Source organism: Wyeomyia smithii, chromosome 2 (assembly GCF_029784165.1).
Source record: "Wyeomyia smithii strain HCP4-BCI-WySm-NY-G18 chromosome 2, ASM2978416v1, whole genome shotgun sequence".
Lineage (NCBI taxonomy): Eukaryota > Metazoa > Arthropoda > Insecta > Diptera > Culicidae > Wyeomyia > Wyeomyia smithii.
The window spans coordinates 269,728,668-269,748,363 of NC_073695.1; the positions used below are offsets into that span (position 1 = coordinate 269,728,668).

Sequence of the window (19,696 nt, forward strand, 5' to 3'; positions counted from 1 at the left end):
ATATTTACCATTAGATCAGAAATCAATCAACTTTGAAACTTATGGCATCTTCGTGGAATCATTTCACCGTTCAAAATGGTCGTGAAATAATTCCACGCGAAACGCCGCTTTTTCCGTTCTCACTTCACTGATATGACACTCATAATAACCCAGATTCCGCGGCAGATGTCACTTTGCGACGTTTTTCTCACTTACGTGAGTCCCGTAATAGGGTTTTGTTCACTTCACTCTGATTTCACCGTGAAGTGACTCTCGTAATAAGCACCACTGGGTGAAATCAGAGTGAAGTGAACTAAATCCTATTACGGGACTCACGTAAATGAGAGAATCTGGGTTATTATGAGTGTCATATCAGTGAAGTGAGAACGGAAAAAGCGACGTTTCGCGTGGAATTATTTCACGACCATTTTGAACGGTGAAATGATTCCACGAAGCTGCCATAAGTCTTAAAGTTGATTGATTTGTGATCTAATGGTAAATATTGGATTTATTCTTCAGTAACGAAGCGAATCAGAGTTTGATCCGTACCTTAAAGCGATCAATTTTTCATTTTTTTGCCCGATGAAAAAAATGCAAACTAGTTTAGGAAATTTTCGATACCGAAAAAAACATTTTTTTTGATGCCGAATGTCTTAAAAATGCAGAACACGTCATGATCTGGTGTTATCTAAAAAAACGGGAAAAAACGACTTTCTGGGACTTAAACATTTTTGAGCTGGGAAACAATCTCATTTCACTTGTCCTATTCTCAATTTCACTTCACTGTCAATCTCACTCCACGGAGGTGATTTTTGTCACCTCACTTGAGGTGGAATCGGGAATAGGTCTAAAAAAGTGAAGTGAGCGTGAGAGTGAAATATATTTCACCGTGAAGTGACTCCCGTAATGAGCACCAATATCTGAAAGCAGGAGACTGCGTGAAGGCAGCTCTACCGTAATCTCGCAGACTGACGTAAGCGCCATTTTTTCAAATATGGGGTTCTTATGCCAATTTGTTCGTTATTCGAAGACCCATCTTTTGATATCTTTCTTTTAGTTGTTACTTATTCGTACGTTGCATTAAAACAAAAGTGACAAGTAACCCGTTCGTTTTTGGGCCGTATTGAAAAGCTGATCAAATGGATGTACGTCATAATGTTGTATCACGGCAGAGATGCAGTGATGATTACATTGTGGATATAGGACCTATAAAGAACACGGAAAGTGCATTGAAGCGCTGACATTATTTTTTTTTGTCCCACCCTACTGTTTAACTCGTTGCCAAAGCGCTTTCTCAGAGACGAAATGTGTTTTGAAAAGCGTCTTCCTGTTTAATTTTTTTAATGAATTAAAATAATAATTTTTAGTGCTCACGAACATTAAATCAAATTAGCTCAACAAGTTCGGTTAGTGATTCGTGTTATCAGGACGACTTTATATTTAGCTGGTTGTGCTTGTTATCAAACAGTTATGTACACTCTCTCGAACGCACATCTAAACAAACAAACACAAGCATATACAAACTAAAGCTCACATTGTTGTACTCTGGGAATATCAGTTTTCGACCAACACTGGCAATTGTATATCTCGAGTAAACTCGCGATCTGTACACAGTGAAAATAGAAATACAAGATATAGAGGTCGGACAGGAACAGAAAGGAAAAAAAACCAAAACAGCAAGATTAATATACAAGTTAGCAGCTGCTGATATGGCCTGCCATCGCCCTCGCTCGTGGTTTTTAGTTATTTTGAGTTGCAATTCCAACTTGGTAGTAGACCAGTTAGTGGTGAAAGTTCGTTAAGTGTTGGTTGGATTCTGCGTATTGTGTCAGTATCTGAGATTGGAACGTTCTGTTGCTAGAGGCGCACACCAGCAGTGGCAGAGTGAAGCATGGAAACTCTACTTAGCGCGTCCAATTATGGCTGGCATTTAGGTTCTTTCTCTCTTGCTCACTCACTCACTCAACCGCACCAGAAATTATGGTTTCATGATAGTTTTGTGCAACACTTACCTCTTGCTAGGCTACCCCTTCGGCCTCCAGCGTCCGCACTCGGGCGACGAATCTGAATCGTGTCTCCACTGGGCGAGATCACACTTTCCGTCGACTGCTCGAACGCGTAACGATTGTTGGGGGTTTCATTCCACTTGGATACCAAGCCTTTAAGGTTTTCCTTGTCGATTTCGGCATTGGACTGAAAACAAAAAAAGGATAGGTTAGTCATGCGTTTCAAAGAAAACGGGCGCGAGATTATTAATGTTACCCGATTGTTGCCATTACTGTCGAGCAAAATTGGTTTGAAGTTTGTGATGGAGGGACGTCGATTCGTAGGATAATACTGCGGTTTCCGCTTGGTCCATTTGTGCTTGAGTGCTTCTTCCGCGGTGATTCGTTCCCTGGGAAAAGGCGGTTTGAAATTATTATATCTTTAAATTTAGTATGTCTTGGAATCCTCCTGTTACGTACTTTTGTTCCTTCACTAAACAACGATTGATAAAATCTGTCGCTTCCTCGGAGACACCTTCAAATGCTTCATCGAGAAAGTCATACCGGCCAATGGTTATATTTGCCATCGTTTGAATGTCATCTTCGCCTGCGAAGGGAGACAGACCAGAAACGCTGCAAAAAAAAAAATGTTGTTGTCAAAAATACACACCAGTAATCCAAACAATCTGTTCTCACAGCACATAGGCGATAACGCCCACGCTCCACATATCCGTCGCGAAGGAGATAGCTTCGAAGTTGACCACTTCCGGTGCAACGAACTCTGGGGTTCCGAACAGTACCTGAAGCTTGTTGTCCGGATCGTACTCTCGAGCCAAACCAAAATCGATCAGCTTTATCCGGTTGCCGCTCTCTGTGAGGCACAGTATATTTTCCGGCTTCAGGTCCAGATGTACGATGTTGTTCCCGTGGATGTAGGCGACTGCGTCGCAAATCTGTCGTAGAAAGATGGCGCAAGCCCGCTCAGTTAAGATGAACTTCTCGTCCAGTACTCGATCGAACAGTTCACCTCCTTCCACTCTGAGAAGAACAAAAAAGGTATTCGTGAATTCCAGTGTGATTCCGATCCACACTCTGTCGAAACTTACAATTCCATCACCATGCAGAAGGTGCGGTCATACTCGTATGCCCCGTACAGCTGGGCAATCTTCGGATGTCGAAGGACGTTCATCATGTGCACCTCGCGCTCGATGTTCCGCCGATCGCCCTTCTTCACGATCTGAATGAACTTCGCCGCCAGCCGGATGCCGGTGGATTTTTCCTTGCAGATGTGCACAACGCCGAATTTACCCCTGTGAATAAGAATAAGATTTAATGTTTGTTGTCTTACACACAACTCAAATGATTAATTGAATTAACAGACTCTAATTTCGAGAAATGAGCAAAATTTTAAAAAAGGATGAAACTTATCCAAAAAGTAGCTGTCCGCCCGCGCTCGATGCACCCATGCATTGCCGATTGTATTTTCAACAATACGGAAACTTAATAAATTCAGAACTGTTTTGATATGTTTTGGGTTAGGTGCAAAAAAAAAATAAATAAAAGCGAATATAAATGTAATTGAATTTGATATAAAAATTTGAAATGTCGAAATTTCATGACATGGCATTGACTCTTTCTCAAGTTATTGCTCTCGAAGTGACGCTACATTTGTTATTTTGGTTACCATGGAAAGAAACAAGTTTCGTGTTTTTATCGAGCATTGCTTCATGATGGGGAAAATACTGTTCAGGGAAAGCATTCTGTTACGGAACATTTACTCCAGCTAATTCAATTTCGTTGTGGTCGTTTTTCTATAACTGATACAGCACGTTCTGGAAGGCCTTATGCCACCATGCAGGAAAATATCCAAAAAATAGTCGGAAAATATTCGTGAAATGGAGCTAAATGGCCGCAAATTGAAATTGATTGAGCTAGTTCAGATCATGATGAGTAGAACATGGTGTAACGGTTTAACCAAAAACTAGACGCGGGGTGAGGAAGTGTTTTTTTCACTTTAGAGGGTTGGAGACGAAGCATCACTATGCAACAGCGAATAACTTTTTCGCGTTTGTTGATATATTCTCACTAACTAAGCAATTGAATACCCAGGGTGGCACACATTTTACATTTTCGAGTTCCCGCATTTTTCCCGACTTTTTCCCGCATGATTGCAAGAAATTCCCGATTGTCAAAAACGGTAACTAGCTTATGTTCTATCGACGGTTGAACGTCAATTTTTGAACCTTAAATTGAAAATAATAGCGACTTCTATTGAATTTGCTCGGGACATTCTACACAAACAGTTGATTAGTTACATAAAATGCAACTTTTGCCTTTCCATGGTAGACAGGTTAAATATAATTTTTGCGATTCTCTTCAATTTGCAAATTTTCCATTATGCAGTCAATAACCTCGTTAGCTATTTTGTGCATTTATTATGTTTGTCTATCTGACTTCTAAGAATATGATATAAGCACCGTTTTTATTCAACGCATAACAACCTATTAGGGCAGCGGTTCTCAACCTGGAGTACGCGTACCCCTAGGGGTACGCGAATGCCTTCAGAGGGTACGCGACAGAAAAATCAGTAATGGCGGACAAAGCAATGTTTTGATAATACTTAATTTGTTGTTCAAACTTGCTCTTGAAACATGACTGTACTGTAGCAATCAAACAAACTATAGTTCAATTTGAAACCTGAACTAGACTACCACAAAATAATTTACCACTACTCCCTCCCACTCTGCGAGAACATGCCAACCCGGGGGTATACAATTGATTTGGAAAATATCATCAAGGGGTACGCGGACAAAAAAAGGTTGAGAACCGCTGTATTAGGGTAACAACAAACAAAACAGCACTTTGCGTACAAAATATTTTTCCGTTGTTCAAATCATCGGAAAAAGTCACGGGAAGTTAAGGGTGAACATAAAACTACTTAACCTAAGAGTAAAAAATATTTTAGAATTGATTATTTAGGGAATAAAACTTGTGATATGGATTTGCGTTTTTTTTTTCTCAAATTAAAGATAATGTTATTTTACGTTCAGGAAAAATACTGCCATTTAACTGTATTTCGTTTATCACGCGTTACATATATTCAAAACATTTCAGAAGTGAATTCACAACTTTTTTGCCATTTTGATTTGCTAGTCCATCAACGTTGCATCTCTCTGGTCATCTGCCAACATCTGCAACTTCTTTGCATCCAGCGCTCAAAATGGTCAATCTAGCGGTCAGGCTCAGCCTTTCTCATTCAAACTTATTATTTGTAAAAATAGATTTACATGATTGCTCAAATCCAATAAAGGTATATTCACTCTTTGGGTTCTTAAATATTGATGTTGTAATTGAAGTATAAAATATAAAATTTGACGTAATGTTAGTGCTTAAGAAATAGCGAAATAAAAGAAATGACTCTTAATTTCGAACAATTTAATCACGAGCGATACCGGGAACGTTCAAATACATACGATACCACATTTAAATCATGTTGAGGCCATATATTAGGGTGGGGAAAAATGATCGATTTTCCAGAACCAAGTTTTTTTGGTTCCTTTTGGGGCCCCACACAACCCTAAACTTACCGGGAGTCGATTGGTTTTTTCTCCGCTTGGCGCATTTCAAATTTGTATGTAAATTTATATGGGAAAACCCACTTGTTTGCATTGACCTTTCTAGAGAGCTCAATAATGCTCTAATAATGCACTACATTATGTTAAAGTATAGTATTTTAGATGCCGAACAACTTTGTAGAAGACACTGAAGAGCTAGAATGTCCCTAGAAGGAGCTATAGCTGTTCAAAGTTAAGCATGTCGATTTAAATGATGAAAATCTTATTTTCTGCCAACATTACCAATGTACCGGCGTCAGTAGGATTCCCATCAGAAGTAACCTGTCATTACGAGTTTGTACACTCAGCTGGATCAAGCAAACAAATTTAGGTCAATATTCTAGGCGTAGAAAAAATCTACAACGTGTTTCAAAGGTTACTTCTGATGGAAATCTGACTGACGCCGGTACACTGGCAGTGTTGGCAGAAAAAACGATTTGCAACATAAATTTCGACATACTAAACTTCGAGCAGCTCTAGTATTTTTTTGGGACACCCTAGCTCTTCAGTGTCTTCGGCCAAGTTGTTAGGCATCAAAAAACCTACCATTTGAAGTTATGAAACCTATGGTTTGAGCCATTTTGAGCTCTTTAGAATGGAAAATGCATAAAAGTTGGTTTTTCCATACAAATCTCCATATAAATTTGAAATGCAATGCGCCAAGCGGAGACAAAATCAATCGACTTCCGATAAATTTAGGATTGTTTGGGGCCCCAAATAGAACAAAAAAAAACTTGGTTTCTGGCTTTCTGCTATCAAGTTTCGTTTTTTCCATATAACGATTCCCCACCCTACCATATATATTGATCAAAGCAGGTATAGTGTTGAATAGTCTTTGAATTTCTTTTCTTTCCAAAACTTTTGAACAGCATATCAATTTGTTATGAAGTTTGTTATTTGTAAGTTTGAGAGATGATTTGGTTGTATGACCCTAGTTATGTTCAAATAAATCGTGTAATACTTGAGATAATAGATTTTCGTTGTTTTAACAATTTAATACATAACGGTTGCTTAAGTTTGATAACAATCAAATGAAAAGGGAACGTATAGGGCAGCCAAACTTTGAAACCACGTGTTCAATCATAATTCATCAGTTAACCCTTAACTAGCCCGTTCATCTGATATCAATATTGTTAAAATCGGTTGTGTAGTTTCTAAGATAATGATGTTTCGAGATTATCACATTACGATACATTACAGACGAAGTTACAGTCCGATACAGTAAAATTCAATAGGGTGTTATGAGGCAGCTAGACCTTTCATTTGACACTAATTTTGTGGAAATCGGTTCAACCATCTCTAAGAAAAGTGAGTGAGTCCAAGTAGTCTTCGGAATATGTTTCTTTTCATAGCTGAATTTCACATTTTTAAACATAACAGGCAAAGTAATAATCCGTTTGCAAAAAAAATTAATAAGGTTTTATGGGGCAACAAGACCTTCCATATGACACTAATTTTATGAAAATCGGTCCAGCCATCTCTGAGAAACATGAGTGAGATTAAATAGTCTCCAGAACACGTTTCTTTCCATAACTTCTGAACCACAAGTTCAATCTTCATAAAATTCAAAAGCTAAGGTTTTTTTAGGTAGCCGTTCATATGAAATTAATTTTATTCAAATCGGTTGTGTAGTTTCTGAGATATTGATGTTTCGTGATTTTTACATTTTGATACATAATCTATAAACTAGAAATCAGATTACAATAAAATTCAATAAGGTCTTATGGGGCAACTAGACCTTTCATTTGCAATTAATTTCATTGAAATCGGTCCAGCCATCTCTGAGAAATCGAGTTAGATTGGGAGAGCGTTACACTCACAGCTTCTGAGATATAAGAGCGATTTTCACGTTCTGACGCAGCGCCAAAACTTAAAGTTTGATTACAATGAAATGCTATAGCGACCTAAGCGGCAAATAGACCTTTCATTTAAATAAAAAAGATAGAAAGAATCGGTCAGACCATCTCTGAGAGAAGTGAGTGCGAAAAAAAGGTGCACATACACACGTACACACCCACACACAAACATATACACCTATACATGCATATATGCAGATAATGCTCGATTCGTCGAACAAAGTTGAGTAGTATATGACATTCGGCCATTTCAATCATTTGTCTACCTTTTAATTAGCCAGTGATCGTTAGGAGAAAGTCAATATGTTTACTTTCATTGTGTGATTTCACATTTTCATGACCAACGGACAAAGTTACAATCGGATTACAATGAAATTCAATAGCAACCTATGGGGCAACTAGACCTCTCATTTGACACTAATTTTGTGGAAATCGGTTCATCCATCTCTGAGAAAAATGAGTGAGTTTAAAAAACCTCAGGATAACTTTTCTTTACATAACTTTTGAACCATATGTTCAATCATAACGAAATGTACAAGTTAAGGGTTTCAGAGACAGCCCGATCATTTGCAACCAGTTTTATTGAAATCGGTTGTGTGGTTTCTGAGATATTGATGTTTCGTGATTTTTACATTTTGATACATAACCTCTAAACTAAAATCCGATTACAATGAAATTCAATAGCAACCTATGGCGCAACTAGACCTTTCATTTGCAATTAATTTTATGAAAATCGGTCCAGCCATCTCTGAGAAAAGTGAGTGAGAAAAAAAAGTTGCACATACACACACACACACACACACACATACACGCATACATACATACATACATACAGAAAATGCTCAGTTCGTCGAAAGGTATATGAGGTGGTATATGACATTCGGCCATTGGGACCACTTTTATTCCTTTGGTTTTTCCAGTGATTGCTATATTTCCAGTGATTGCTATACCTTTCTAGGAGAATGGCAAAAACGGTACGAGAAAAAAAATATTGTCGTTGGTCGAGAAAGTCGGTTTCCAAGTCCAACGAAGATATTCGAGTAAATCAACTACCAGGTTAAAATGGTTTCAATAGTCGCGAGGTGTACGATCCAAGAAAATTTGTTAAACAATATTGAATGGTTGGAAGATTTTTAGTTTAATTTGTTCTATTGACGTTGATTGTGAATTGTTACTGAATTTCCGCTTTAAAGGTCTCTTGAATGCGGTCCTGTCTTAACTTGATTTTGAGAGATTCAACTATTCAAGATCACCTTTTTGCCTGGTCATTGAAGCAAAAAAAAATTTTTTTTTGGGCCATGTTCAAACTATTGGAGCGAACTGTTCGAACGATGCACTGTAAAATCGATGTAGGATGGAACAGCAAAAATTTATGCGAAAGCTTGGGCACCGATTTGCTGCAGAGTTTTGTTCGAAGTTGCATATCTGTTCTGTGATATCTTGCAGATCCTGAAATTTTTCCAAATCCATTTTATTAGGATTTTTTAAAAATTTTTAGTTTTTATTACTCCATGATCATCAATGTTCGGTTTACATTATGCAGTTTTTAAAAAATATAATAATATTTTTCGAAAATCAGCTCTTTGAATATTTAATTTAGAATATTCTCAATACTCAACTACTGCCAACAACTTTGCAGAAAACATCGCACCAATCAAACAAATCGTTCTGGTTTCGAAAAAAAAATCTTCAGAAATTTTATTTTTAAATTTATTTCCGTGTTCAAATAATCAACGTTGTAACATTTGGCAACTTAGAATTCAAAAAATAAGCTTTTTGAGATATTCATATCCAATTTTTTTAAATAGAACTAATATCTACAGCTTTGCCGGAAACATCACACCAATCAAGCTAATTATTTTGGCTTTTAGAATATTTAAAGTATTTTTGTTTATTGGCCACAAATTTAGCAGCCAACTGTTTAGTGCACGGGGCGATTGCGAGCTAGCGCAGACACTAATAGTCTCTCTCGAGCCGAGACACGAACCTACGACGACTGACTAGTTAGGCCAGCACCGTACCCTGAGATCAGTTGCAAAACAAAAAGTATGTAAATAGTCGTATAAAAACGTCGTTATATAATGTTTTCATGAAAAACCTCGCAAACGATTATGCTGTTTTCTAAGAACATTTCTGATTGTATTTACATCAAAAATAGTTTTTTTTGCAGTCATATTGTATAATTTACAGAAATAAAATACGATTTTGAAATATGTACAAAAATTAGTTATTCAGAAAATTCCAAAATAATGTTTATTTTGCGGCAAGTTTGTAATGTTTTTTCAATTAACTGCTTCGCATAGCAAGTTCGTCCCAAACCCAAATTTTCACCAGCATTGAGTTTCTTAGCGAAAACGGTAGCTAGTTTCGCTAGAGTTCGCCAAATATTTCTTCAAAAAGACTAGCTGAAATAAAAATCTATTTGAAAAACTGAAGAATCAGAACTGTGTGCCACTTATTTTATCCTCAATATGTTTACTCAAATAACTGCTAATAACTAGTAATGTTAGTAAGATTGTACAGTGAATCTTATTTCGCATTGCTCTCAGAAATTGAAACAGTTTCTATTGTACAAATGAGAATTTATGATTGATTCTCTCACTAAAAACGTTTTCTCGATAAACTGGCAACTTCCATTCCCAGACTCCGGACCGGTTTTCGACCCTGGTTTCAATTCGCTTTACCATCTAAAAAGTCGGGAATCTAGTCCCACAGAGTCTATTCAATTTTTATAGATAACATCAGATTTTGACGTTTTATGCTATTCTAAGACACTTGGTGTCAACATTTATTTTATTTGAAAAGCAGGACTGATAAAAGTAGTCAGCTGGTCAGCGGGTCAAAAAAGGAAGTTTTGATTAAAAAATTGACTGCTGAAGAAAAATGTGGCTTTTAAGGGACCAACTTGCAGTCCTGCACTTCCAACTTCTCTATCATTTGTAATTGCATCATACACATTACTATGAAAAAATCTTGGTAACAAAATCCCGATTGAATAAAAAAATTCCCGACTTTTTCCCGCATTTTTCCCGATGTAATTCAATTCCCGACTTTTTCCCGCATTTCCCGTTTTCCCGATTGAGTGGCCACCCTAAATACCGCAAATTCATGTGTTTTAAGTTGAAAATTGTTTCTTAAATTAATGAATATTGGTAGTAAGGTATGTAGCATTGCCATATTTATAATTTAAATGCATCCAAATGATATATTATGAGATGCGATAATTTTCATGCCCTAGTTGTTTATAAACAAACCTACTCGCTGGCAATTTTTTTTCCAATATGGCCGATTCTGCTTTTGACATATCGTTACACCATGTCTTTATACATCATGGTTCAGGTTATAAAAAAAATATGGAAATTTGTTAGAATAATGCGAATGAAAAATAATGGAATCCAGCAAAAGTGTATTTAGGCGACAAATCAGCCACTAATGCGAATTGTTTGCTGATCACTTTTATAGTGTTTGTAATACTACCATGGCCACTACTGAAGAAGCTGTACTCGCCGCTTCCGATATCGCAATGCACATTATTTTGGCTGATATTCCTAAGATTACCAAGAAATTGCTACTAAAGGCGGCACAACGATTGAAACATCCAATGCTCTTGGGCCTGATGGTATGCCTGCTATTATCTTCGAAAGATGCATAAATGAGCTCGCAAAACCACTGGCAAAAAGATTCAACTTGTCCTCACAACAATACAAGTTCCCAGCTTTTTGGATAAGCTCGCATATTTCGCCGGTATTTGAAAAAGGAAATAGACAAGACGTTACTCACTATCGTGGCATCACATCACTAAGCGCCTGCTAGAAATTGTTTAAATCAATGCTTAGTAACCACCTGTTGTCTCGAACAAAAATCAGCATTTCTTTTGCTTCGTCTCGGATTGTGTCTCTCACACTGAAAATGGAAATGGTTGATACTGTGAATACGGATTTGAAAGCTCCGACAGTTGGTTAAATGACTGCAGTCATTCCTTTGTGACAAAAGTCTGAGTGTGAAACTTGGATCCAACGCATCCCGACGGTTTACAAACACATCCGGTGTGCCCCAAGGGAGTAATCTTGGGCCACTTCTTTTTGTATTGTGTATCAATGATGTCGTAGCTTGTCTTGGAATTGGTTGTAAGCTGTTCAATGGTGATGGTTCCATGATTTTTGTGGTCGTTGGAGAATTATTCGATTGTCAAAAGCTGCACGAATTGTTGAATATTTTCGAGGATTGGTGCCAAAAAACCATCAGATCAGATAATCAATTTTCCAGCTGCATATATTTGCATCTTAGTCGATAACAAGCGGCTAAAGATGGTTTTTTTTTTAAAGATTCGTTTGAATTTCATACTTTTTACCTAGTTTTTTAGAAGGGTTGTGGTACATTCAGCTCAAATTTACAAACTTGTTCTTAAACATTTGTCTATAATCAAATTTGATGTTGAAATACGGGAGGTTCCTGAGAAAATATCGAATTTGTTTGAAGTTATTCCAGAAGAATAACGTAAAAAAAGAAAAATCAAACTTTGATCGTTCTGAGGGTTCATTTAACGAAACCAGATTGTGCTCAAATTTTGCATAATGACTTTTTCCGAGAAAGAAAAACTTTTGAAAGCTGCCGTATTTTGAAATGCAATGGTCAAACTTTTCCCTATATTCGATTTGCGCCCTATTATGCACGCATAATAATGGCAATGCCATAAAATTGAGACAACTTGGATGATGGCAGTCCCAGAAAAGTTTGTTCTAGTCACCTAATTCTGTCGATTTCAGCAGTTTTCATGGGCAATACTGTAAAAAAAATGATTTATGACCGCCCTTGCCATACAAATCGATAACTTGTAAATTCCATTCATTAACACGGTAATTGTCGGATGAATCAACAATAAATAACAAGTGATTAGAGTTGACTGAAACGCAATATTCAGTCGGTAAAGTGTTTACTCTCGGAATTAATTCGACAGAAGCACGATGGCTTTTAAAAATGAATATGTCGTTGGATAGATAAAATAATAGCCATTATTGGGACATGTCACTTTACTTACTTTTGCAGCCCAGTGCCGTAGTGGCTCGTGTGGTATCAAAATTTTTCCTTCACTTTTCTGGGTCCTAATTCCCAAGGCGTCTCGACCAGACTTGTAAACGGTCAACACCTTCATGTGCTCCCGCTTCGTTAGTGTGCGTCGCAATGTAAAACAACCGTCACCTCTCACACAAAGAACAGATGGTCAATTGACACTCGCGCATCGATGAGATACACACCTTGTCATACGTTTGGCGATGTTGTTTTGGCTTATTTTTGTGTACCTCGTTATATTTATGTCTGACATATTATTACAAGATCAATGATATGAGTAATTGCCAAAATCTCCGCACACATCGTGCGTAATTCTCATTTCTAGAAAAATTGTCAAAATACGTTTGAGTAAAATACATCGTGGTGGCGAGTACTTGTGTTTGCTCAAGAAGCCTTGCCACCGTCAAATTAGATTAACGCAGTGAAAAGTTGTTCTATCGTGACCAATTACAAGCCTGGTCTCGACACTCATAGATCCGCTTCAACCTGATTAAGCCACTCAGCACGTCAGGCCTCCCTGTTTCTGGTAGCGGTATAGAGAATCAGTTTTACAGCAGTGTTCTCCGACATTCTCGCCACATGTCCCGACCTTCGTCAGGTGCATAAAGGAAATCTCCTCTAAATGTTGTTCGCAACACTTACCGTTCAAGAGAGACCTATATGTCTAATTAGGGTTTTGTTCATCGTCAGTTCCTGGATTGAAGCGAAGGCCAAAGTATGATTGATTTCCAGTTCGATACGTCGTTGGATCTCCTTACTTGTGTTATTGTCGGCGGTTATTAGGGACCCCAGGTATGCGAATTCATCTATCACTTTGAGTTCATCGCCGTCCATGATCATCGTACGTGGGAGGCATATATGTCTGGTTTTCGACGCAATAAGCTTCAACTTTAAGGTGTAGATTGCCTCCGCCATCGTAAAGTTTCTCTTAACAGCGTCGAGGTCGTGTGGGAAGCCTATGAGTAGGCTATTGGCAAAATCGTGCCTCTGGTTTCGATGCCCGCTCGTCGGATTACACCCAAAAGACCAATGTTGACCAACGTGCAGGATAGTCCATCTCCTTGTCTCAACCCTCTGCGCGCTTCGAAGGGATTCGAGAGTGTCCCCGATACGAGCTTGGATAAGTCGTGAAGCCCGCTTGGCACTGCCCTACGGTTCTTTTTGCTAGAGAAGAAAGAAGACGAAACAGAATTTGGGGGCGGGCTTTGTAGACGGCGTTGATCAACGATATGCCACGGTAGTTGCTGCATTGTAGTCGATCGCCCTTTTTATAGATTCAGCATACAACTCCTTCCATTCATTTCTCCGGATAGTTTTAAGATAGTTTTGAGCGCAAATGTTCATAGTGTAATAGTTTAGACGTCATTACTCAGCAGCGCAAATTGATAAAAAATTTCAAGGTCGAATTTCCGCGAACAATGAACCAATCACGTGCGAGCATACGTAGCACAGATGCCATGAGTAGACACAACCCGTCAGCCGTGACGTTCCTTTTATCAGCAAGAAAAAAATTGACAGAATCTCCCCGTCCCAACAGGTTAACTATTGTTTGCTTCAATCAGCCTAGACAGGAAACTTAGTAAAGTACGCACACCATTATGAGCTGAGCTAAAATGTCAGTGCTCGATGCTCGTCGGCACGCAACGAATCAAGAGCTGCACCACATAGCGAATATCTCTTTTTTAGATCTTTTCTACTACTGCATGGAGTGTGGAGCTGCTATGAGGCTTGGATTGTTTGCCTGTCTTTGCTTTGTGCCGTCTACTTGCATACGTTTGTTTTTTTCTACACGTTGTAAATAGTGTGGTAGTCATTCCGCAATGTATACACGGATGACGTTTGTAGGTGATTTTCTAGTCATTTGATTTCAAGACTGGTACAACTGAAAATCGATAACTCTAGATTTTTTTGTTAATTTTGAAACCGATCTTCATGAGATGAAACTGAATTGTAGCCATCAATAACATAAAACTGTAAACATTTGATTTGTGTCAATATTGAAACCAACTGACGATATATTTCGTACAGGCATGCTTTCAGCAGCAAATCCTAGCGCATATACCAGAACTACTCGTTTTTGGTTTTCAAGCCAATGCAATTCTAGTGCTCAATTAACAACCACAAAAACCACAATGGAAAAGTATAAATAAAATTCATTCGGGTGTTGAAGAATGGATAATGAAAGAAGGATTTACGGGAAGCCTATGAATAAACATTCACATGCCTTTCGACAAATCACCTAATTCTGTCAAAATTCAAACCTACGACTACGCGATAATCGAAGTCGACACTGTAACTTTGTAACTAAAAACACTCTAATTACACTATTTATTCCTATGTCACCCATTTATACAACCATATCATCATCAGTGCTTATGTGGACTACAATGATGGTTGTATGTAGCAACCGAAACACGTATCTGGGGACGGTATGAGAGGGTATTCGATCTTTTGTAGTAGAATTAAGGAGAAACCACAAACGGCTAATTGCGAGCCATCACTTCGAATTTCCAGAAGCACAAGACTCGGAAATTGATAACGCGTTCCCTGTGAAAACGCAGCAAACATAAAACAGCGTTTTCACAGATAACGCATTAACTATTACCGAGTCTTGTGCCTTTGAAAATTCAAAGTGGTCGCTCGGAGTCAGCCATTTGTGGATTCAATACTTTTTTTTTTTTTTCATATATTTTGGATTCAATACTGTTTGGCCTTAAATGGAAACATGGCTTATTCTAAATATTCAGTTTCATTCTACTGAGAAGAAAGCCTCTTGATGGTTCATTTGAAAAAAGGAAGAGTCCAAAGAGAACTATTACTGGAATTTACCGCTTCAGACCACCAAATTGATTGACCCCAATTGAGTGTATTCCCTAATCTTTTGCAAGAAATACAATGAAAAAGACTGTCGTCTCATACAAAACCTCTTCAACTTTTTTCCTAAAAACTAGTTTCCCGAAGACTTTTCAGCTCATGTAGTACAACTCTTTTTTGAAAACTTGAAAACTCCAGTAGTAAATACAAATGCTGGAAAATGCTGGATCTACACAACAAAGTAATTTTGCTGCATGACAATGCTAGCCTTTTTTTTAAAACAAACTGAAAACAACATTCAAGAAAAAAAGAAGCACGAATTTGCATACTTTTCTATTCCAAATTGCAATTGGACTTCTGGAAAAAAAATCAAAGCCATTATGAGTATAATATAAAAATGTCTGTTTAAGCGGAATTCAACACAATCGTTCCCATTGATGTCTTTCGCCCAGAATTATTCTTTGGGTAGTAAATGCTATAAAAATATAATGATAAAGCGTTAAAATATCAAAAAACAGAATCGAAATTAAAATTAAAATTAATTAAAACAAATTAATCAGGGCAATTTTTTTGAATATAAAAATCTCGCTGATTTTCCCCTAATTAATACCAACTTTTCTGATTATTTCAAGGTTTCGTGTCTTTACAATGAAACTCAATCCAATTGATATTTTAATACTCCGTTAATCCACAGTGGTAATAATTCTTCGATCAAAGTCAGTAAGTTATAAGTTGACCATGCGCCTCCATATCCCTCAACTAGAGAGCATACAAAGCTTGCTCTATAAACCTTTCACCAGTTTTAAAATTTATTCGCTGGCATAGCAACCATAGCAACAACCGGCAAACAGCACCATCTGTTCCACCACTGTGGATTCAATAAATCTGCTTAAGAAACAAGCGGAAACGTAGCCTGCTTCGGGTGCCGTATGTTACGTTTCAAAGTATATGTACCAGTGACACCACGTGAGCACTCCGGCAGCGGCGTTGGCTACCCAGAGCGCACCCGAGCGTCATTCCTAGTTCGTAAAAATATTACAAACTATGTCATTCACTCTTCGCTTTCTTCGTTACGGTCATGTACTGCCCTGGGAACTTGGTTGGTATAAATTTTTCCAAACACGTGATTGTGGTCCCGTGTTGGTGAAATAGCACAGAAAATTAGTCTCGTTTTTCCGTCTTTTGTGGTTGGCGCACCAGCTCGGAAGTAGACCTGCATGTCCGTTAATTGTTTGCGACGCGGAATCTCACCTTCCAATTTCAGTGCTCAACTCGTACAGCTGCTTGGCGTCCACTCCGCGTTCTATCTCGACCTCACGATAAGGAAATGGCGGTGGTACATCTGTGAAAAAGACAGAGAGAAGAAAAGAAAATTTGAAAACAGATATTCGTAGTCATCCGAAAATTCGTTTTTCCCACTGGGGAGATGTTGCCAAAAGAAGTGATTCGCTCGAAGCAACGACAAGCGTCACATCAGAGTTAATGTTGCTTAACGGCCGCTCGCTTCCTTTCCGTATCATTAAACACGGCTCAGTCACAGAAACAGAAGACTAGCTTAATTAAATAAACTAAATCTGTAGAAATAAACTGCTCAACTTCTTCTCCTCCCACAGCCCTATGCTTACGATTAATTTTATTCCGTCAACAGGCTGCAGACTGCAGCCAACGCCAAATATTCTCTCTCTTTCGGACGGAAGGGCAGTGAATTCTCTTGACCGTCAAACCAAGCAAGGGGAAGTAAAGCAAACACGGAAAAGTCCCGCCAAGAGGAAGCATCACCCAGCGAAAGGAATGCATTTCCCGTGCGCATCTTGCATTTCCTCCGCTACGCTGTCACCCGCCAGTCAGTCAAATCACATCGGGTGGCATCGGAGAAACGTTCACAGTGATGGCTGCCAAGAGAATCAAAAATGAAAAAAAAAAACAGAAATCGATTTTCCCCATCTACCGTCCGGTACTAACTAAAGGATGCTGCAACAATAATAAATACACAACTGGTTGGTAATATATTTAGTTATAATTAATGACTTGAACTTTTCCTGTCTTAAGTTTGTGATACATTTTGAACAGTTGGTAGCGCGTATTTTGCACTGTTTACCATGATCGACAACACAGATGTTGGGTTAAGGCTCAAGCGTTTTTCAAGACCAGTGTATGCATTTTGACATACAATTTATTTGAAGCATTGTAGCTCCAAAACTTTTGGTTCTATACAAAAATTCACCAAGAACGAGTTTTGCAGAGCTAATAATGCTGTGTAAAAATACACTGAAAAAAAATGCTACAATAACACAGTCAACCATTGAGCAGATACTGATGGTATCAATACTGCTTACGCTGGTATTATACATACAGTTAAAAACAACACTTGCCGTAGGACTAGTACCAGTACCAGTACCCGCTAAATTTGAGCACCGTTCTCAAATCGATCGTTAAATGTAGCATACAAACTGTTTTAAATTGATGTTAGTTAGCAGTTTTTTTATGAACGTCACGAAAATTTTTATCTCAGCTAAACCTACAACCAATTTCTACAAGACTTCCCACAGTTTGAAAACAACCTTTTAGGCAAATACGACACATCTAAGTGAGTGACTATTTTAAGTTCTGTACTATTGTCACTAACATCCCATATCAATACAGTTTCCCTTGAAAAAGGCAACCAAATCGGCCGAAACGTCGGGCAATGTGACTAGTAGAGATGGAGACGGGTTCGGGTCGGGTTCGGGTTTGAAAATTTTTGAAAGTGTCGGGTACGGGTCAGGTTCGGGTTTTGTGAAAAAAAATATTTTCGGGTTCGGGTTTGAAAATGTCGGGTTAAGGTCGGGTTTGGGTAAGAAAACCCGAAACCCGACTATAAAATCTATAAAATCTCGGGTTCGGGTCGGTTTTCGGGTTTCACAATTTCGGGTTCGGGTTTCAAACAAATAAAATTTTCGGGTTCGGGTTGGGTTCGGGTTTGAACGAAAAAAAAAAAGTTTCGGGTTCGGGTCGGGCTAGGGTTTCAACCGAAAAAAAATCGGGTTCGGGTCGGGTAAGGGTTTGAAAAACATCAAACCCGACCATCTCTAGTGACTAGATCATCATGTACTTTTTTTCAAAAAGACCGGGATTTAAGATTGAAGCTTTTTAACCATTCGTGTGAAGTTGGGTGTCCCTAGCCACCAGCATGTTTTTAGACACAACGTTAAAGCGACGAACCCGGTGAGCAATTACACTGGGGTCTTTTTTACGCGGGTTATTATTTTCCCCTGAAGATGTCACTGATCAGTGACGAAACGTCGGACAGTAAAAAACCAGATCGTTCTACTTATTCGAGACTGCTTAGCTGAAATTACAAACCAACCATCATGTATATGATGTATATGAAGCACATACACTATACAACTTTTACTGATTCCGTCATTCTAGCTTCAGCGTTTTTTTTTCTTTTTCTCTGTGTGGACTCATCACTGCGACCAGTAACACTTGATCTATTGTGATTAAACCCAGGTGTTTTATGTACTCCGCACTTCATATTATTGGCAGTATAACTATTAAATTAAATGATACGCTTTTTCATGTATATCCGTGCTTGTGTGTGAGATTTTACCCTTTCGCTCAAGCTTACTGCTCTACAATACCGAGCCTCTTTTCATCCTACTAATTTTGCCACATTACAATTCCGAGGAGTGAGACTGCACCTAACGTTCCTCTCTGGCCAGGTTTATTCTAAGAGGGACTTATTATGTCAAGAGGAAGGAGTCTTATCGAAACCTCGTTTTTCCTGCCAAGATCGCGCCATAATCACAATTCCCTGAAGAGAACTATTATACGTTACTCAGACCAGTTTTATTCTAAGAGGGGCTTATTTTTGTTAGGATGAATGTCAGCAGGGCAGGGGTACTGTAGAATTCAACTTGAAGGAAGGGTTTGTAGTGGAGAGCCTGAGAATAAACCCATGTTAAAGTTTTTTGACAACCAAATGGCCTGATTCTACTAAGATTCGAACCCACGACAACCCACTTATCAAAGCGGACTCTTTAACCTTGCGGCTACGCTTCAGCGTTTACGAAGCTGGTCGTTTCTTCTCTAAGGTAATGAAAACACCCAGCTTCGTAAGCGCAGAAGCGAGAATGACGGAAGTAGAAAAAGTTGTACGCGCTTCATATGCATCATCTCTCGGAAGATATTTAAGAACTGTTGCTGATGCTTCTGTTTCAAAAGCCAGAGTGGATATGAATGCGTGTGCTGCTTTTATGCATGAAAACGAGACCATCTCTTCCACGGGAACAGTTGGATGATTGATGAAACGACCAATCAGCTGGAAGCGATGAAGATGCGAGGTGTAGAGGCAATATTTAATATATTTTTGTGATATATGTGATGTGAAGCGTGC

The 19,696-nt window shown here is 38.4% G+C and overlaps 1 protein-coding gene across 6 annotated transcripts in view; it reads right to left on the reverse strand.

Moving 5' to 3' along the window:
- Positions 1–19,696, reverse strand: part of LOC129725917 (uncharacterized) — a 62,620-nt gene that overhangs the window by 19,183 nt on the left and 23,741 nt on the right. For all 6 annotated transcript variants that reach the window (XM_055682351.1, XM_055682355.1, XM_055682354.1 and 3 more), the window contains exons 3-8: positions 16,570–16,660; positions 3,071–3,274; positions 2,661–3,002; positions 2,445–2,597; positions 2,242–2,374; positions 1,992–2,172 (exon numbers count right to left, since the gene is read on the reverse strand). In XM_055682351.1, coding sequence (XP_055538326.1) covers positions 1,992–2,172; positions 2,242–2,374; positions 2,445–2,597; positions 2,661–3,002; positions 3,071–3,274; positions 16,570–16,660 — 1,104 coding nt within the window. The remainder of the gene's footprint in view (positions 1–1,991; positions 2,173–2,241; positions 2,375–2,444; positions 2,598–2,660; positions 3,003–3,070; positions 3,275–16,569; positions 16,661–19,696) is intronic.